We start from the raw sequence: 22,630 nt of genomic DNA on the forward strand, positions 1-22,630 counted from the left end.
AACATTATGAAGCTCTCATTTTGTATTGAAAGTACCTCAATGTTTGATAGTCGATGTTCTAACTAAGTCATTCTGTACATAACCTTAATTTATTATTTTTTTCACCTAAAACTTAAATTTACACTCACTCGTTGAAATACTACCCTTTATAAATTTAACATAGCGAATGACTATGAAACGATTCATTATTTATCAATAAAAATAGAGAAAGGGAAGAAAATAAAACACATGTTTACACGGCAACAATTTATTGCGTCGCCAATACTTACTATCAAAGTATTAACTATTATATAATTAACCTAATCATGATAACGCTCCGATGACATTTTATGCACAATTTTTACAAACGCCATGTCGGAGCTCCACTTTAAAACTAAACATAAAAATACACAAAACATCTTGTAAGGAGATTATTAACAATAGACTCTTGTCTAAGTTGTAAAAGCCAGGCTTTAAAGGAAAAAGAATGCTCGAATAATTTAAAATTAAATACATAATTATAATATATACTAGTACAAATGTCATATAATAGTAATAGTCGCAATTTAGTACAGTAGAGTCACGAATATAACAAATGTTACAAGAGAGAAAAGAAACATAATATATATTACAAATACAATAATGCGTTCATAATTTCTAACTGTACACAAAAATCAGTCGCGAAAAATAAGTTTAAATATTTAAAGTAATGCACAAAATTACGCCCATGAAATAAAGAAGAGTTCCCGCTATAGGCACTAATCGATACATCATTATTTACAATCTTATTATTCTAATATAATATTTCATTGCGTCATTGTATCGAAGAACTATTAAAAATAAAATTTTCGCTATAAATCTCTTATATACTAGCGAACACTCCGGAGTTACTTGTGAATTCTGTTTTAGCCTACACGACGATTAAAATGTATTCACATTACCACAAAAATGTGCAAGACAAAATTTTCGTGACTTCTACAAAAAATAAATTACGCTACTGTAACATATTCTGAGTATAATTGTAAAATTGCAATTAAAATTTATAAAACGCACAATATATAACTAAATCCAAATACATATTTACCGCATCGTGTAGACTATCCAACAACTGTATATAACATACCTTATATATTTGTATATTTAGAATATATTAAGCTGAAGACTACAGTTTCTATTGTATCGGATCATCTAGTCTATGTAACATGAATACATCTGAGCAAAACTACGGGATAATTAAGGGCTCGTCAAACCTACAAAATTATGTTATACGATATAAAATTTTTACCACAACATGATATATTTAAGCGGCAAATGATTTATAATACAAAGGCACTAAAATCCGTAAAGGGGCAGTTAATTGTATAGATGTTTATTTATTAAGAGCTAGATATATGTAGATAAAGTCCAAAACCTTTCCTTTTAAATATTTCGCTCCTTATACTGTCTTTTAGAATCTTTGTCCATAGTGAAAAATAATCTCACTAAACTGTATGACGAGACCTTAATATATATGTGCGTGACACTGAAATCTAACTCGCATGTACTTCTCAATAGCCTATTTAATATTTGGTGTCATCGTTATTAAATATAATAATATGTTTATATCCATCACTCTATTTAAAAATATTTGACACGTCTTTATACTTTTGAAAATCTACGACAATGATTATAAAAAGAATCATTAAAATCTATATATCACGTTTTACATTCTTTTAATATTTTTATTTTTAAATAAGGAAAAATATATGCGCGCAGGCTTTCTTCTCAATATGACATATACAACGAAATTTTTAGTAACATCAAATGTTTCAATGTTATTGCTATATTTAGTATGCAACTGTTAAGTCCTTGCTTTCACCGCCAAAAAACCGAGACATTAGCATTACTTGTGGATTATCATCATTTATAATGTTTGTCTGTGGTAAACTGTCAAAACATTAGTAATTAATGACTTTCCTTTAATTGCTTCATTTAGCGTATAATTTAAAATAATAAAATATGTATGTTGCATGCACAGATAACTCATATTCTCCTCTAACGTGTCTATGGCCAACACAAACGACCATAGACATAATTTTGCGTCCAACTTGTCTATGGCCAATAAAACCAATTAATTAACCGAAAAAAAACCGAAATAAAATGAAAAAAAGGATGTTATCATCAATTCGCTGGTATATTTTTTATTTTTGTATTCCATAGCCAACTTAACCGTCCATAGACAATGATGATAACCCACAGCATCACTACGCACACACACACACGCTCATACACTCGTGTGTGTGCTACTGGAAGTCCGCTAACGTTTGCCGCCACGTGGCGTGGAACGGAATGCGCAGGAGTTTCAGCTTCGTGTTCGGCAGTTGCGCTGAGAGCAGGCGCTGCAGTGTGGGGATTGGTAGGATTTCCACCTGGAAAGGACAAAAATGAAGATAAATTGCTGTTATTATTTTTTAAAAAGACTAAACTAATTATGAAAAGGAGTAAGTAATAATATAGAAACATTTATAGTACAGTACCACTGCTTTTTATACACTTTTTATATTTGAGATAATTAAAAATCTTAAAAACTCTATGACCAATCATAATTACAATTTATGTATAAAATACATGTCGGATAGTATTGTGACGTAAGTCACCTAGCGTATAACGCACATCTCTGCGAGGTCTAAATTGCAAATCTGCATGTTTTTCCTAAGACATAAGCCATCAGTGCGCACCGACGTGCCACAAGTCACGCAGCGGAACGCGCACACTTGTTCCGTGGCACGCGTCACGTCGCAAGTGTCGCGTATCTGCGGCGGGCCAGTCACGTTAGTCGTGGGGCGGCGGGCCGGCGACTGACCTGCGGCGGGCCGGCCACGTGGCGCAGGTCGTCGGGCAGCCGGCAGCCGGGCACGGGCTTGAGCACGGGGATGCACTCGCCGAGGTCGGGGCGGGGTGTTTCACCGTCGCCGCCCGCCTCGCACTGGTCGATGAACAGCTCGGTGACGCGCAGCAGCTCGATGGTGACGCCCCACATCAGGTGCGTCAGCGTGTCCTTCAGCCGCAGCACGCCGCTCAGCACCTGTAACCACACGCACATGAGATTATCTAACACGTCTATATTCACTAGAGCGTTATTATAGTGATAAACTAGCTGTGCCGTGCGGTTCCACTCGCAAGAAAAATTCTACTTTACTACGAAACATCATTTTCGCGAAAGAGATAATAAACATAATATATACATCCATCCATCCTTACAAACTTGACATTTACAATATTAGTTAGATAATTTGACAAAAATTACCTGTTTATTGGTAGTGGCGGATTGTGATACATATGTCGGTATGATGAGTAGTCTCTGAATGTTTTTACATTCCGCTAACGCGTCGTCGAAGCCGACCTGAAAATCGAAACATGTAAAAATTATTTCATTGTTTTTAAGTATTAGCAATTATTATGCTATGTATATGTATACAAGATGTTACAACGTAAGATTATGTTTTCATAGACACAATGCCGTCATAAACAAAATTTTATTTTGTTGTTTAAATATTTTTTACGTGATCAGCGTATGCAAAATTACAAGTCCCTTTCAGCTGACTACACCGATGGTGGGACACCTTGTATACTGCATAGTACACAAGTATACCTTGACATCGAAGTTGACGAGCTCGAGGCGCGTGAGGCGCGGCAGGCCGGCGAGCGCCTGCAGCAGCGCGGGCGCGGCGCAGTGCGGCACGCCGCGCTCCAGCCGCAGCCGCCGCAGCCGCACCAGCCGCGCCAGCGCCGCCGCGAACGCGCCGCCGAACGAGCACTCGCCCAGCTCCAGCGACTCCAGCTGAAAGATAAGACATCACTCGTCATGTTTGATAAAGGATTTGCATTAAAAGCGGCCGTACACGGACAGCTTCGAGCAGTTAAGCGTTCTAACAGACGAACGGCAGAGGCTACCAGTCCGGGTACGTCACTAAACCGTTAACTGCTCAAGCAGTCCGGGTACGTCACTAAACCGTTAACTGCTCGAGCAGTCCGTGTACGTCACTCAGCCGTTAACTGCTCGAGCAGTCCGGGTACGTCACTAAACCGTTAACTGCTCGAGCAGTCCGTGTACGTCACTCAGCCGTTAACTGCTCGAGCAGTCCGGGTACGTCACTAAACCGTTAACTGCTCGAGCAGTCCGTGTACGTCACTCAGCCGTTAACTGCTCGAGCAGTCCGTGTACGTCACTAAACCGTTAACTGCTCGAGCAGTCCGGGTACGTCACTAAACCGTTAACTGCTCGAGCAGTCCGTGTACGTCACTAAACCGTTAACTGCTCGAGCAGTCCGAGTACGTCACTAAACCGTTAACTGCTCGAGCAGTCCGTGTACGTCACTAAACCGTTAACTACTCGAGCAGTCCGGGTACGTCACTAAACCGTTAACTGCTCGAGCAGTCCATGTACGTCACTCAACCGTTAACTGCTCGAGCAGTCCATGTACGGCCGGGCTAAGAATGATTATCTTTTCTAAAATGTAAATGCGTGTGTATTGTTTGAAATGCGCTTATCCCAGTACATGTAAGTTCGAACTGCAAAATTTTATTATGAGCGCTGCAGCAGTTAAAAATATATTGCAAGAGAGAAAATACTTTTATTTTCGACATATCCAACAAACGAAATTACAAAATAAAACAATTTTTAAATTAACATTTTTTTTGTACAATTAGAAAAAAACTATTCTAAACATTTTCAAAGCCATTACAAACACACAAAAATAATTACCTGTTCCAATTGTCCAACAACTTCGCACGCACACCAGCCGAGTTCCTTGATTGACGTTAACGATAAATGCTGTAAATGGCGTAGATTACTTAACGGCGTGAGGTCGCGCGTTAACGATAATCCTTTAAGACTCTGCAAACAAAAATTTAAAATATATTTAATAAAATATTAGCGCGCAGCAGCGTGGGTGCACGGGGCTATACAGGTCGCGTCATGTAAAACGCTGACGGTCAAGCTGCGCATCGGCAATTTATCGGTCTATTTAGGGCTGATTTTTCAATCCTTGGTTAAAACTTATTCGTCGAATAATGTATAAAACTACCATTTTAAAAACGTATTCTAATTGCCTGTATTTGACAGTTTAGGTGACATTTTAATATTATCGTGTAATACTTTATTGGACGGATAAGTTTTATCCAAGCATTGAAAAATCGGCCCTAATAATATTAATTGACATATAATTATAAAAAAGATATTAATTGACATATAATCGTAAAAATGATATTTATGTAGTATGAAATTGATATTCTATTGTTAATTTTTGCATGCCAATCAATTGACGATTTGCGCTGAACAATGAATTATGTAACATTTGTACATCTTCCACATTTCTTTCAAAATAAACATTTCACTTCATTTCAGTATAATGAGGGCTGATGAGATGTACCTTTGTTCGAAGTTTACATACTTCTCTCTTTATACTATGCTACAGGCACACCCCGGACACTCCATACAAAATTATCGTTTTGACAGTCACACTGTAGAGACTGCAAATGTGTGTGTTATGATTGGCACATTTGTGACTAGCGTAAAAAAAAATTCGCGTTTTTCTGATGAAATACATCCGTAAACAGCACAACATCTAACCATTTTCTACGAAAAACGATAATCACAAATCCAAAATAATAAAATTACTTTAAGTCATTTTGATTAATGTCGTCAATCTTCGTTGCGTATCGTCCTTGTAGTAATACCATGCGCATGATCGTGCGGGGTGAGGTAAGTGTTTAATTTTGGCGGGAGGCGGAGAGTGTCCGTTCTGTAGCGTTTAGCTACTATTATATCCACTGCTGGGACACGGGCCTCCTATGTGGGTACAGGCCATAATCCACCACGCTGGCCAAGTGCGGGTTGGCGGATGACACATGTCGTCGAACTTTTTAATTCTTCGACATGTCGGTTTCCTCACGATGTTTTCCTTCCCGTTCGAGCAGTGGTGATGTTGACAACATGCGTAGATAAATTGAAAAATCAATTTATTTCCTGCGCGCTCGCCTGGTCTCGAACCCCGGACTTATCGATTCGAAGTCCGAGGTCCCACCACTGAGCCAAAATGTTTATACCATGCTACAGGTAAACGTGTGGGTATACCTTAAGGCGCAGCAGCTCAAGTCGCGTCAGTAGCCCGAGCGGCTCGGGGTCCAACGAAGTGTCCCAAATTGCGGGCGCGCATAGAGCACGGAGTGAACTGACCCGTGAGCATACTGCTTCTACCACGCGGGCTGGACATCGGCACAGCTCCAACCTGAATTATCACAATTTAAATATATTCTTTCAACTTTTTTTTTATATTTAAGGCATGCATGACCGTTGTTCTATAAAACAAATAAAACAAAAAAATAAAACTGATGAAAATCAAGTTTTTACGCAACGCAAGTGCGCGTACACACGCGGTTCCGTCTTTATAAATCAATAATAAATTTATGAAAACCAGAAAGTAGGAATAAATTATGCGTACAAATAACACTGAAATGAATTCCATACCCATTTTTATGAACATTTTACATGTAATTCAATAGTTACAGAAATTAAGGGCTTATTCAGAAAGAAAGCTGGAAACTTATAAGCGCTTATCGGCGCTTGTCAACGCTGGTAACCCACTCAGGAAAATATATGAACCCGCGTCGACAAGCGCCGACAAGCTTCAACACGCGCTGGTCGCCGTCATATAAAATTTGTATTGGTACGCTTCAACCTGCTTCCTTTGTGTAGAACGAACGCGCTTACCAGCGCTGACAAGCGCCGGTAAGCGCTTATAAGTTTCCAGCTTTCTTTCTGAATACGCCCTAAGATACTAAATCAGCTGCAAACGCATTTCGCTACCGTATAAAAGCAAGAGCACACAAAAAATTTTCAAAAAATATTGATTGGTTAGTATAAAATTTTACAATACCTTTCGAGTGTATCAACAGTAGCTATGTGTTCAATGAATTGGTCCCAGAATGTTGTGTCATTCGCCGGTAACAGCATTTTCCGCAGGTCTAGCCATTTTGTTGAATGCTTCTTTAGTGCCGCACACAACCCGCCCCAGTCACTTACCTATAAAATATAAGTACAATAAATTTAGACTACTCAACAATTTTGCTGAATATTTTTTGAATGAAAAAGGACAGGAAATATACTTAAACGGCTAGTTTACAAATTTCATTCTAAGCATAAAGCGACTTGTTTTCATTTTAATCAATTTTAATAATAAAAAAAATTGGTTGTTTGTAAAGTAGGTTTACGATCGAGATGTTTACGTGATAACATAATGCAGTGGCAGCGCTCGAGATGAGACGGGAGATCGGTCCGTCTCTCTCTCGTTATACCTGCGTCTGCTCTTATCACGTCAATAAAAATATTATTAATAAATTTTCATGTTTTTTTCAGTCGTTACAAATTTACAAATTTTCTTGAGACAAAAAAGTTAAATAAAAATGTATTGATGTATAACAAATTTCAAGTTCTCACAAACACATCACTATCACTATGACAATCACAAAATTGTTTTTCCATCCTTTAACGCTATTTATATGTAGTTATAAACTATGTTTCTTCTACATTAATAATTATAAATTGTGATAAAATTACAATATTTGGTACTCACATGTGAATTTTTCATCCGCACATGTCGCCACAGTTGCGGTGCGGCCGTCATTTCCTGCCACAGGCGACACACACGCGCGCATCCGGCCAACTCGCGCATACACACGTATTGGAATATCTGCAATACACATTATTATTGATATAATAATAATATTTGAAAAAAAAAACGCAAACAATCGTATTGTCGTCTTTGATAGACTTACGGCCTTACTAATAAAAAGTTAAACAATGGATAAATTTCAACCATTTTCTACCATAGCTGTGTCCTGCTCTTGCTCACATGAAACGTCAATCATAAAAACAAGACAGGTTATTGCAATAACTAATCCATTGCATAGCGAATGGGTAACATTTTATTAGTAATCTGACCGTTAAAGTTAAGGAAAGGAATAAAATCTGTCAGCTAAATGTGGGTCAAAATCGAGTATAATATATTAATAAAATCTTGTTAATAAGAAAAAAAGCTATTTGATTTCACTGCCATGCCATTTAAAGTGTTTAAAGGAAGTCCCATTACAGTTCCTTCTAATAGTTTCAATGGAAGAATTCGAGTGCATAATTTAAATGAGCTCTCGCATATTTGCTCGCATCTATGTTACTTTCTATAGCTAAGACAAACCAACACCTTCGCATATATTATTATTTATTAGCATGTATATCAATGTAATATAAATTTAACTGCAATGTAATGTAATTGTAATATACTGTAATTTTAATTTTAAAAATAATACAGTCATTTCTAGTTTAATTTGAGGGGTGTGCGCAGGTATCTGTAGCACAGTCTATACTACCACAGATACCGGAGTTCCTCCTATTTTATTGTATATTTTTTTAAATTAATTTATGATATTAACTATATGTGTAAATTGTTTATGAAATGTGAATGTTATAAACAAATAAATAAAAATTTGACTGTTATTCATACCAAGCACTCAATAACAAAACTAACAATATAAAATAATTACCTGCACAGCGACATTATAGTTCTTCTCTTGCGCGCGCTTATAGAACGCGGTGAAATAGTCCGTGTCATCAATCTTGGGCCGTCCGCGTCGACGCGGAGATGCGATCGCGGGCGGGGACGCTGCGCCGTTCGCTACACGACCGCGAGACAACTTCTCACTGCGATAAATATAATTTTTTATAAGGAAACATATATTTTATATTTTTTTGACGTGACAACGTCTTATAATTCGATAGAGCCGGCTGCACGCACGAAAAAACATGACTCATACGGCGTTACCTCGCTCTGAGGCGTACCATGTAGGCTTGAAGTGCAAGCGAGAGCGCGGAACGAGCGACACAGAAGCACAATCGGACGTTGTCACGTTTAACTATCGTCAGTAAACCGACTTTACAGACAACCAATTTTTTTTTGTTCGGATCCTTCTCACTAGTAGAAATATTTGGTCTTACCACAAAACAATTTAAACAAAATCTTAACTTTAAATCTGTCACTTTAATAGTTGTCTGTGTGAAATACGACAAAACCAGATTAAAATGAACCCGCGTTTAAAGTTAAACCCTGTCTAAAGTTTTTTGGTGTAAGACAGATTGTTTTTTTTTTTAATATAGGTAAGAGGTTTTTCTGTGAAACAGGGTAATTTTATACTTTTTTTATTGTTTTGAATATTTTTTGCGGTATATTGTTGATAGAATATTGTTTTTTATTAGAATTATTCGTTGGAGATAAGTTTATATCGATACAGGGTGTTAAATTTATAGACTGGTAGCAGGAAAAAAAATATAAGTTACCAAGCGTTTTAAAATGCAAGAGTAGAGGAATTAAAAGACAAACATCGCCCAAAATTTTAATTCAGTCGATGCAAACATTTGCCTACTAAGTTAAAAGGTAATTTCATAATTTATTCAATTTAAATTTAATAAAGTTTTATGGTATATTCAATAATGTGGTCAATTTACTTAATTACATTACGTGGTTCACGGTTCTTACAACTAATAACTTACCTCATTTTTTTTTTTTTTTCATTAAAATTAAGCAATTTCATAAGAAATGTCACATACCTTGTCCATGAGAGTACCTAAATAACATTATATTAAGAAGACAGATGAACAATCAACAAAAAAAAATTGTATGTAAAGAAAAATGTTGATTTTTAATTAATTCATCCATCTTATTAAGGGCCGATTTTTCAATGCTTGGTTAAAACTTATCCGTCCAATACATAAAGTATTACACGGTAATATTAAAATGTCACGTAAACTGTCAAATACGGGCAATTAGAATATGTTTTTAAAATGGTAGTTTTATACATTATTTGACGAATAAGTTTTAACCAAGGATTGAAAAATCAGCCCTTAATATAAGAGAATAAATATAGAAACATACCGATCTAATTTTATATTTAAAAAACAAATTTAATTTTTAGTATTGAAAATTATTATTTTTTGATGATTTTAAGCAGTAGTATGTAATAATAAAATTCACCCTTGAAAATTATTTAATAAAAATATTTCATTAGAATGAGTATGTTTCTATCAAAGGTATGAAAATACAAATCATAATTTGATACTTTTTATTATACAAGTTGCCTGACAACATACACGTGCGCTTACAACAATCACTTGAAACTAACTTCATAAACATGCAATTAAATATCTTTGAACTATATGTTTTGTTCCTATACTATCAAATAATGACCATATTCAATAGCTTCCCTATATATATTAGGAATATAATGGAAAAATCCAAACAAACAAATACATAATAAAATGTGAAAAAAGACTAAAATAGCGACCGGCACTTCGAGAAAATTAAAACTACATATATACAATTTTTATGGGCAACGTTGGGCCAACAAACGATTGTCGATGTTAGCTGCCATTACGGCGAATTTGAATAATCTACAATAACGGCCGATCATAGAAATTTAGGCCCTCTATCGTGATTGCCTCTACTCGCCCAACGCTGCCCATTGTGAAGAGCCATTATATGTGACATTCATACAGCCTATCTATCTTTAATTTCCTTTCTTTTCAATTTTGCTGCCCCCTCGCTACAACAATAAATCGTCTACCATTTATAACAGCTAATGATTGTGGTAAGGTCTGTCTGTTCGGTAATGGTATGGGTATAACAGGGGCTATAGGGGCCACGGGGGTTGTGGGGACCACGGGGGCTATAGGGGCCACGGGGGCGATAGGGGCTGCAGGGGCCACGGGGATGTTGTGGCCATGCTGGTTGGCCCCAGTGGCGCTCGGAGACACGGCCCACACTTTCTGCCCGTCAGCACCGCCTGACATCTGAAATTAGTATTATTATTATACATATCTATATATATAAAAGAAAGTCTGTATGTTCCAACACTTATAACTCGAGTTCTACTGAACCAATTTTCATGGTTTTAGATTCGTTGGATTTGTCTCCGTCCAGAATAGAAGAATAAATCATAAAAACAACAAAAACTAGACGAATAAATATTTTCTCAAAATTTTGATTTTCGTACATGTCAATCATTAGTTGTCAATCCTGTGAAATACGGAAAATAATGTTTGACATTCATGCGTTCAAAAATGTATTATGTGTAAAATAATAAAAAATTAAAAAGGGTGAATAAATATTGTTTGTATTTATTTTAAAATCAATTATTAAAAAGTGCAATAAAAGCAGATAGGTACATAAAAATTCCTCAAATGTTTGTGTTTACGCGTGTTTTCAGAAATTAATAAGGTATTTTTGGTGGGGAAACTAACCAAGAAGTTTAGTTCGATTAATTATTAAAAAAAATTCTATAAAAATGTAAAAATTCTGACAATTATTTGTTGCGATTTCGTCGACTGCGTCAACAATATTGCTATAAACAAGCTAAATTGCGTTTTGAAGATTACATCCATTTATGCGATGCAATTAGCACAGAAGAAGGTGCAGAAAATGTTGGTCTATTGATTATTTTACCGGCGACATACACAGGTAGCCCAAGTGAATATGCGCAAGATGCAATGACATAATAATATGTTCGTCATTATGGTTGGCCAGATTTATTCATTACATTTATATGTAATCCGAAATGGATGGAAATTATTCAACTGCTGCTTCCCGGACAAATATCAAGTGATCGGCACGACATCACCACACGTGTTTTCAAGCAAAAAATCCGATCACTCATGGATTACATTATTGGAACACATCTTTGGGATTATTCAATGATGGATGTATTCAATCGAATGACAACAATCTGGCTTGCAGCATGCACACATTTTAATTTGGTTAGTCGAAAGTATTCGGGCAAATAAAATATATGAGTGTGCGGGGATTGCTAATCCTGAAACCGATCTAGACCGACATAACGTTGTTATCACGAATATGATTCATGGACCGTGTGACACCATCAACCACCAATCACCATGCATGGTTGACAGTGAGTGTACCAAAAGGTATCCACGAAAATTGATGGCAGAGACCATCACAGGCAACGATGGTTACCCACTGTATCAGCGTCGATCGCCCAATGATAATGGTAAAATTATTATCACAACTAAAGTGAAACGAAACGATGGCGTGGTCGAGAATGAAAAGAATTAATCCATGCTGCACAAATTATTAAAATTCAATCATTTTTCTCTGAGACGTGTTTGAAGTAATAAAATAAAATACTATTACATATCAATCCATATAAATATTTATTTTGTATCATTGTATTACGTTCATCAAAGCCTAAATTAGACTTCAGCTAAAAGGTAACACAACATTCATTGACAGGGCGGTACAAAGTTCGCCGGGACAGCTAGTTTATTATATTACTGCCGCGATATTTATCTATGGCATTCGATATAATATTGTTTGAAAAAATAAACCTGATGAATTTTATAAAATACTAGCGGTCCGCCCCGGCTTCGCCCGTGGTACATATGAAAAATAGATGTTGGCCGATTCTCAGACTTACCCGATATGCACAGAAAATTTCATGAGAATCGGTCCGCCCGTTTCGGAGGAGTATGCAGACTAACATTGTGACACGAGAATTTTATATATAAGATGACTAACTAATTTTATTTCACATTTATACACGTGTCTGCTACATAAATTAAGATAAGAATCTGTTGTTCTTGCGTAAAAATAATGTATTCCGATCGCACGGGATGAATGTCATTTCTCTGCAATATACGAAATTCTTCGTAGTTCGCGACTGTTCTTTAACTATGTATATTTTATTTCTACGTATATAATGTTTGTTTAAAAATTAATATATTAATTACCTTCATCCGTAACAGCACTCGTTTATCGCTCCTCTGCTTAGACGGCACAAGCACGCGCCTCGGCACCGGCACTGTATCGGGCGAAATGTTGGCCGACTTGTTGGCCGATACATTGGCCGACATGTTGGATACGTTGGCCGAATGGTTGGTGTTGGTTGGCGTGATGGGGGTTGGCGTTTGGAGCCCAGTGTTTGATGCTACACCCGATTTGTGAATTAATGGCGGCGGGTCACGGGGTTGGGATGTTTCGCAGTTCTAGAATATAGAAAAAAACATTTAGTACGCAATATGAAAAAAATAACATTATTATAAATGTATTGCTTCATTTACGAAGTTGATAAAATCAATTGACGCCAATATTTACATTTTTTTTTTGCGTAAATCACCTATACAATTACAGTACGACAAAACCGTTTTATCTAACTAACTATACTAATATTATAAAGCTGAAACGAACGTGCTTATCTCAGGAACTACTGGTCCGATTTTAAAAATTCTTTCAGTGTTAGATAGCCTATTTATCGAGGAAGGCTATAGGCTATATATCATCTCGCTAAGACCAACAGGAGCGGAGCTACGCGGGTGAAACTGCTAAGTGCAGCTATTTCTAACTTTTTAGCACAAATTTATAGAATTTTTTTTTCGTATTTAACATTTTGGCCGTAATTATGGAGCACGCGCCTCACCTTGCAGTAGAACGGGTGCGGCGGCGCGTGCGCGAGGCCGAGGCACGCGGGGTGGTAGAGGCAGAGGCACGCGGCACACGCCAGCGACGGCACTGCGCGACCGCACGATAGAGAGCACGGCTGCTGGCCCACGCGACCCACCTGCATTGTTATATAATTTATACTAATATTATGAAGCTGAAGAGTTTGTTTGTTTGAACGCGCTAATCTCGGGAACTACTGGTCCGATTTGAAAAATTCTTTCGGTGTTAGATAGCCCATTTATCGAGGAAGGTTATAGGCTATGATGGAGCCACGGGGGTGAAACCGCGCGCAGCAGCTAGTATGTGATATACATTGATATCATAGAAATCTAAATAACAAGACACTAGAAGTCGTAAGCGTGCGTGACCTTGTCGCCACTCAGGTGATTTGCACAACACCAGTGCATTCGTCACTGTTCAGTTGCTCTGGAGACGTATGAGTGTATACATGGTGTGTTTCAGCAATTCCCATTGCGGAAATTCTTCCACAAGTTGTAATTATACTTATAAAGGAATAATATTTCATCGGAAAATATTTTTTTTTAGAAATAATGCCGTTTTTCCTTAAAATTATAGAATATTTACAAGTATTACGAGCGTCACCATAGTAATCGAAATAACAATGAATGACACAGTCGACCATTCTTATTATCACGTTTGTTCGTATTGGAGCAAAAAGTCTCATATACTTAGGGATGTTATTCTAAAATAAACCGTAAATTCGTGCGTTAGGATACATATTCAAAAGCTTAATTTAATAGATAAGTTAGTTTTCACTAAAATCAAGCTGTCCAATAAAAGGCATAGTTTACTTGTGTGTACTGTTTAGCTATCGGTTTGAATGTGTTGATTTTGGCGACAGCGGTTTTCATACGAATTATGACATTATAGCACTTCTATGTGTCTTGTTATTTAGATTTCTATGATTGATATATTATAGCCGTTTAAACTCATCTATAATGTGTATCGATAAAAAATGTGACACACATTTCAATATTACAGTTAATTTTAATTTTGCTAATCATCTTTTGTTATTTATTTTCAATCTATTTATATATGTCAAGAATTTATATATTTAACTCGCTTCCGCCCGCGGCTTCGCCCGCGTGGTGTTTAGATAAAAGGTAGCCTACCTATATTCTTTCTCAGGGTCAAAAGATTGTCTGTACCAAATTTCATCAAAATCAGTTGAGAGGATTAAGCGGGAAAGTGTAACAGACAGACAGACAGAGTTACTTTCGCATTTATGATATTAGTAGGGATTAGCTCGCTTCAAAAAATAATATTGCTTGCTCGCTTCATCGATTGCAAGCAATCGGAGTAAACAATAGAAACAACATATAAAAACATTTTGGCCCAGCGCAGACGGCACACTTTTTGTGCGATCGAGTCTGCGGCGCACAAAAAGTCTGCATGGCGCGCAAAAAGTCGGTCGCGGATTTTTCACAGACTCAACGCACACGACACACATCTTCGATCATTTTGTCGGCAGAGCTGTAGGGACGTAGACGCTATGGAAATCGTGTAAAGTGTGCGCCGTCTGCGTTAGCGCGCGTTGAAGCAAACGTTCCATTCTTTTCACACACTTTTGTGCGGAGCGGCGCGGTGCGGTCTGCCCGAATTACACGGATTTTTTGTGCGCCGGACTTTTTGCGCGTCGTGTGCGTTACTGCATATAATTTCATAGGTTCTATTTTCACAGACTAAAAAGTGCGTCACGGATAGTCTGTCGTCTGCGCAGGGCCTTTCTGTAATTTCATAACTTGACTTTCATCTACAATTTTAAATAATTAATAAAAATAAATATATTAATATAATTAACAATTAAAAATTAAAGATTAACTAAAGGAGCACACTGTATGTTTACACGGCCAGCAAGATTACGTCGCTCGTCACTAAAAATTTTCTAAGTACCCTCATTAGGATTGAGAACTAACAATAAGTATTAAAATTTAAAACATATGTAGCGGTTTATGGGCTTATGGTGCACAGAAAAACTTGAATGAGTTTATGATTGCATCAATTTAAATTATATCATCTAAGAATTAATATTATGTTAAATAAATAAATAAATTAATAAAAAATAAACATGTTATACATTACCTGGTTGTTACCGGTCGCGGTGTGCGGTCGCGCGTGCAGCGGCGGCGGCGCCGTCCTGCGGCCACACTACACTCCACCACTGCTCACTGCGCGACGCTTTGCGGCCGTGTCGACGTGTACGTGTATAGACGTGTACGTGTACGAACGTGTACGATCGTGTACGTGTACGAACGTGTACGTGTACGAACATGTACGTGTATAGACGTGTACGTGTACAGACGTGTACGTGTACGAACGTGTACGTGTACACACGTGTACGTGTACGAACATGTACGTGTACAACGTGTACTAACGTGTTGGAACATGTACGTGTACAACACGTACGTGTATAAACGTGTACGTGTACAACATGTACGTGTACAACATGTACGTGTATAAACGTGTACGAACGTGTACGTGTACATGCGTATGGAATTAGGACGTGATACGGATTTTTTTGAGAAATTCAAGTTTTCATGGACTAGACTGTTTGAAATTATATTTTTAGAAATAAATGTGTTGTAACTGCTTGGAATTTTTTTAAAGTTTATTCTTATCATACTGTTTAAAATGCAATTAAAATATAATTTCCTGTATTCAGAGTAAAAAAATTATGAGTAACAATCAAATTTTAACATACGAATATTTATTAAAAATAAAAAACCGTATCATAGTAAATTCCAATATAATTCTTACGCGGACAAAAAAACGTCGACACAACCGCAAAGCTCGGCGAACATTTGACAATATAAAATGTAAACACACTTAAAACGAAAATGTGAATACATTTCAAATAAACAGTAATATAACGAACCGTGAACCACCGTAATGTTAGGAAAAAATCCTGCCTAACTTTTTATACTAAGTAATCAGAAGATATTCTTTAAACCCTGATAAAAAAAAATTGTTTATTTGTTTTGCTAAAATAGTTGTTAATTAAAAATTAGAAAACTTTTATTAATATGTATACAATGTACACAATGAAAAAACAAGTTTTGTCAGAAACATTATTGCCGATTATCTCATTTCTATGTTTATTAAATTGTCAATTAACTTACAAAATAACTGCTTTCTGATAAGTTATCAATAATTATTCAACACTATAAATATTAATTAATTATTGAAAACTCCAAAAACGTACATCAGATTAAGATTAAATGAATTCATTACGACTTGAATGTCTATAAATTTGCTGTATAACAACTTTCTACAAAAACATACAAATACAACTCCTACCAATTTGAACTTTATTACTCCCAAATTAATTAAACACAATTAGCTTTGTACTCAAATAAGATCATAACACAATCAAAAACCACTTCCATGAAATCTTAACCTGACATACGTCCCCCCCATAAATATCCCCACTCCATACCTAGGTTTCTTCCAAGCGGCGGTATTATTATTATCAGCTGCTGGTTGCGGTTGCGTCGGTTGTGTCGGTTGAGTCGGTTGCGTCAGTTGCGTTTGCGCAGACTGTCGCCGCGGTTGTTTGGACGCGGGCGGCGGTTGCGGTGTGGCGGGCGAACTGTTATTATTTAGTCGGGAGCCCATTGATTTGACCTAAAGAAAAACATTTCACCAAATGATAAGATGGAAATAAAATTATAATAAAAAGTAGATTTTAGATGTACACATGTCATTTTGTATGTGTTTTTGTGTATTTTCACATGAATACACACTTAGAAACATAGCCAATAATTATTGGTATATTGCTTAATAGCTTTTTATGCAACAACTAGCGGTCCGCCCCGGCTTCGCCCGTGGTACATATTTACGTTTTCTCTACATAAAAACCATCCTCGTACTTCAAGGAATAAAATAAAAAAAGAATTATCGAAATCGGTTCAGCCGTTCTCGAGTTATGCGCTTACCAACACATTTTGCGATTCATTTTTATATATAAGAAGATAGCATGCAAACAAGATGGAATGACAAAAGTGGAATTAATAAAATAATTATCACATAGAAAACATAGATTTAAAATGGACTTCTTATTCTATGTACAAATATCAGTAATTAGCACATAACTATATAAAAAAATGTATGCGTGTACTAGAGTACAACACGTAAAAAGTGAAACTTCTTTATGACCTTAAAAATGTCACGAGTATGGCGTAACGCAAAAATGTCACGCGTACGGTGTAACGCAAAAATGTCACGCGTACGGCGTAACGCAAAAATGTTACACTAAATTTTTGTCCAACCTCGATAAAGAAGTTTTACTTCAAAAAAACTATGTAAGTCTTACCTTAATCTTAGATGGTGGTGATTTAGGTGTATTATGTTCTGGACTAGCGCCTTTCGGCGGTTTCGGTTTGGGAGTGCGTTTTCCTTCTACAGTAGTAGGCGCTGCTACGGGTGATTCCACGCGACGCATTAGTTTCGCGTCTCTGTATAAAGACATATTTTGGTAATAAATAAAATCTAATTGAAAAGTACTTTAATAACTTTGACATAATTCAGAATCCGGCTCGAAGGACCAAAAATGTACAGTATATTTTTCACGATAAAATTGAATTCTATGAATTTCTTTTATTATAACTACACAATATATTACATCAGATTAAGTGTGTTTGATCAATGTAAAAAAATACTTACCGAATGATTTCTTTTTCGGGATCATCAATTCCAAGGGATTCTTTGAAAAATGAAAAGTTTTCTAGCGTAAGCCCAGTTCCAGACAAATGTTCAGATACCTGTGAAATAAATAAAAAAAGTTTATTATATTTGACTTAATAAGTCATATCTAAAATAGAATTAAAGTTTAAATTAATTTAATTAGCATCCATGTGTTTCATTAGCATAGAGCCCAGTTAGGTGGTGGTGACCACCTACAGAGGTGTCCGTGACAAAATATATGAAAAAATGTATGAAGTGGCTGTCGCTGACCACCAGTGGCTGTTGTCGGTGGCCCGTTTGCGTCAACCCTAACCCCTAACCCTTAACCCTTTAGCACTTACCTCGCGAGTGGACCGCAGCTTCTTGCCCGCCGGCGTGTAGTAGTAGATGTCGGCGTTGCGGCGCGAGTGCGCGTCGTGCGCCGCGCGGTACACCAGCTCGCGCTTCCAGCCGCGCTCCAGCGGCGCGCGCAGCAGCGGCGACGACATCTCCGTGGTGGGCCGGCGGCCCCTGCCCAACGGGGATGAAGACGCCTGTATAGTACGAATAAAGATAATTGTTTACTCAATCATAGGTTAAAGTTACAATGTTCGGCCAACAGATGACGCTAGGTGTATTTACTCGCGTATTAACTCGCGCTTTAGAAATGTTTTATATTCGAAAAGTATTTTACTGGTATATGAAATATAGTTTGTTTTTTTTACAAGTTTTGTGAGTGTTTAATTTAGTGATCCCCTAGTGATTTAACAATAATATAAAATATGAATAAATGAATAAATAAATAAATCTTTATTTGCATAATGTGGGTACAAAAATTACATAACGAATCAAAATATTAGCCGAAATAGGCATGCAGAGTATATAAAATATGTACGGAGGGCTGGAGATGTGGATGCTTGTACGCAATTACTTGACTTATATCTTTTCATACAATACAAAATCTGTTAAATCTGCCATATTAATCCTGTCCTGTCCTATTTAACTACATCACATCAACCTCAACCTCAACCTATTTGAAATACCTATTGTAAAATATCTCCCAAGTATACTAATAGTCAGTTAAAAATGTATATCACAAGTTTTATTATAAACACCAAGATATTATTCTAATCTAATAAATACTAACTTTAACTTCCTCCTTTATCGCTTCTATCCTGAGGTGCTGCATGCATACATTGATTTATTAAAAGAATATTAATTTGTCTTTGATGAAGCAAATTTGAAATTAATTGAAAGTAAAAATTTCACTAAAGGTCAGGTTCAGTCATCATTAAAATATGACTAAAATCAATAATAGTACAAACACAAATAAATTATAAACTATATTGTAATAAATTGAAACCATTACAAAACAGTACTAACTTTTATTTCTTCTTTACTCCCATTTACCCTCTGATGCTGCTTGCACAAAGAAGTTAACATAAAAATAATGAAATTATATTTCGCTACAAAATTTTAAATTATTTATCAATTAAATAAGAACTTACATCAGTAGATACAGCTCCATCACCATCTGATCTTGAAGATAACGCGGAAGAAGGCCGCGAACCATCTGTAAGGATAAAATTAAATTATCACTTACAAACTTATAAAAATCAACGAACTGACTGCGTACATCAAAAAGTCCTTTAGGAAGAAGTTCACAAGAAATATAAATACAACGAAATTTAGGTACTTTTACACAGCAAGATGTATTATTTTCTAGCAATTAAACTTCAATTTTATTTAATATAACATATCAAAATATAATAAAGTGACTTACCTGTATCTTGTCGAGGTCTTTTACTAGCTTTCACTGGTTGCAACGATGTTGAAATATTTCGTAATGGAGTATAACTCTTCTCTGCTTCCAAAATTTCTGTCTCCAAACGTTCTAAACATAATAAATGGAATAAATATTTGTAACTACATATTTTATTTATATGATATAGGGGTTGTACAATGGTATATAAATAGAAGGAAGTGACATAGCAAGCATGTAAAAAGGAATTACAGGGGCGCAAAGTTATGGCAGCTAAGTGTTCTCTCCTTACCTAAAATTTTATTGTACCCCGTCAAGTTGTTCATTTCAACGCGATCAAAACCCTTAAAATCCTCATCTGTCGAGTATCTTCTTAAAAATTTCCATTCTTCGTCTGTTGTGCATGTAAATCATTACAATTTAAGATTTGCACAACAAGGGAATAGTATAAATACCTTATAATTATGGTCAGAGTAGTTCCTTTTCTAACTATTCTATGAATATATTTAATTTAGATATAAGTATTCATTTACAATGAAACATACCAATATTTTAAGAATGATGAACTACTTCTACCAGTTTAAGGCTGTAACTAACAATATTACATATGCTACTCACCAATTATCTTGTTGAACTCTGTCAAGTCGCTCTTGTCAGCCTGCTCGAAACCTTTGAAATCCCCATCGTCGCTGAACGCAGCAGATGCTCTGCGTTTAATGCCTCGCTTATCCTCTTCCTCTTCATTCTCATCTTTATCTGTTATATCTTTGTCATTGTCATTTATTTTCTCTTCCAGTTTCTCTTCTAAACCTTAAATAATTATAATTTTAACACAAATGTTCAATTAAAATGGGGATGAGGATTTTTTATTTAGAACTATTATTTCTCCATTGTTGCAGTACTAATTGTTACAATAACATTTAATTATATTTCAAGAAAATAATTCCAAAAAATCCATTTTTAATGAAATTGTAAAATAAATTATTCAAATGGATTATGCACACATTGTTGCTTTATAATGGTGAAAAGAAACAAAGTACTATAATTATAATTAATTATTAATCAATCAAATTTTAATCTTAATTATTAACAAGTGAATATCTGTGTTTTGATTGACATCGGTATATTAATGTTAGTTTCTCAAGCGTGTATTATCTTCCCAACGTGACATTGGCAGAATTGTACTCAAACAAAATTGCCACCCTTCCAAAAAATTGAATTGAATTGAATTATTCTCTCACATCCAATCAAACATATAACATCCCTATTTAATATCAAGTGTGTTGCCAATGTGAATAATACTTCAAACTCGAGGTCAAAGTAACATATTCAGAATAGCGGACAACTTGCTCCTAAATGATATTTTAATATCTTATGATTATATGTTCCAAATATGACACTAATATTGATAAGCACATGTCAGACCCAAGACATTCCATATTATTGTTTATACGTTGGTGAAGACTCAACAATATTTCAATCTGAGCGGCCAAAACTGTTCATCTTCTCTTAGCCAAATAATATGCAAAGGTCTTAATAACAGACACAAAGCATATAACATAAAGACCAATTTGTGGAGGTTCTATATCTCCTCTGCATAAATGTGAGTTACAGTTCTAGTATACTATACTACTATATAAATTAGTGTTCTATAGCGATAGACTCGCAAACACTACATAGAAACAAATACAACTAAAACCCTATAAATAAAAACGTTAAACTACATAGTGATGATTTCTAGTGCTAATATAGAACACGAATAACCAACATATGGATGTGCTAACTATGTGCTACTAACCTAATAAGTAAATTATGCTTTAGTGATTGCTCTGTGTTAATAAAATGTTTAATAAATGGACTATAAGCTATTAATTCAATCATAACTTTAAAAATGTAACAGCAACTTGGGATTTTCAATAGATATTCATACATAAGGTGCCAAGTGTACATAAGAAAATGAACTTAGAAAAATAGTTTCAAGCTATCAAATACACCAATATTGTCTTAAAATTACGAAATATGGTTTCGGATTAGCATTTATATTCGAACAAATAAGAACAGAAAGGGAAAATTCAGTTTATATGGATAATATATAATGTCAACACAAAAAAAATAGGTTATGTTTTGGAAAAGTCAACACACCTTTATTGGATTCTTCGGTATCTCCAGACTCTGGAGCGGGAGGCTCAGCAGATTGTTTTGATGATTGCTCCGCAACAGGAGCCTCTTCTGCAACATCATCAGCCCCCACTTTAGGTTCCTCGCTTGACGCGTTATCTCCCACCGCCATTTCATCCGACATTGTCAATTCTAAATATATCACAAATGTACACTGTCAAAGCCTAAATAATCACATAACAAATAGTCACGACACTACACCAGACTACACGAGAATAATAATTAACAGAGCTTGTGCGCGTCACTACGACAATTTCCCGCTATATTGTCTAAGAAAAAAAACTTCTTGAATTACGCTCATACGACACGTATAATATGATTTTTATGTTCGGGATTTTAAAAGTCTAAAATCTTTGTAGATTTACGCACCAATTCACTGAACTCAGATGTTAATATAGACGAAAATTAAATGAATTTACGTCTACACTATGTTTCCAAAGGAAAATGTCGTTCATCAAATCATAAACAACATCCGCTCGAGCGACGCCAC

The 22,630-nt window shown here is 35.9% G+C and overlaps 1 protein-coding gene across 3 annotated transcripts; it reads right to left on the reverse strand.

Annotated features, from left to right (window-relative positions):
• Positions 1-231: 231 nt before the first annotated feature.
• Positions 232-22,625, reverse strand: LOC149477365 (uncharacterized). 3 transcript variants are annotated; one of them, XR_016317657.1, is made up of 19 exons: positions 22,105-22,625; positions 20,581-20,772; positions 20,255-20,356; positions 19,984-20,094; positions 19,709-19,773; positions 18,563-18,754; positions 18,201-18,298; positions 17,851-17,992; positions 16,975-17,162; positions 8,557-8,713; positions 7,593-7,709; positions 6,897-7,042; positions 6,095-6,248; positions 4,724-4,855; positions 3,611-3,799; positions 3,266-3,361; positions 2,822-3,043; positions 2,110-2,387; positions 232-2,070 (listed from the first exon to the last, which is right to left on the reverse strand). XR_016317657.1 is itself a non-coding variant. In XM_089710857.1 (18 exons), exons 1-18 carry the CDS (start codon positions 22,262-22,264, stop codon positions 2,262-2,264), a joined length of 2,589 nt encoding a protein of 862 aa, XP_089566983.1. In that variant the 5' UTR covers positions 22,265-22,625; the 3' UTR covers positions 232-2,261. The 3 variants fall into 3 exon arrangements, 2 of the variants coding, with proteins under 2 accessions (XP_089566983.1, XP_089566985.1); XM_089710857.1 differs by having other exon boundaries at positions 232-2,387; XM_089710859.1 differs by lacking the exon at positions 20,255-20,356 and having other exon boundaries at positions 232-2,387.
• Between the last annotated feature and the right edge of the window lie 5 nt (positions 22,626-22,630).

This window comes from Colias philodice, chromosome 25 (assembly GCF_061535455.1).
Source record: "Colias philodice isolate Cphi_HAF_F1 chromosome 25, ilColPhil1 Martin Lab GWU primary, whole genome shotgun sequence".
In the NCBI taxonomy this organism is placed as follows: domain Eukaryota; kingdom Metazoa; phylum Arthropoda; class Insecta; order Lepidoptera; family Pieridae; genus Colias; species Colias philodice.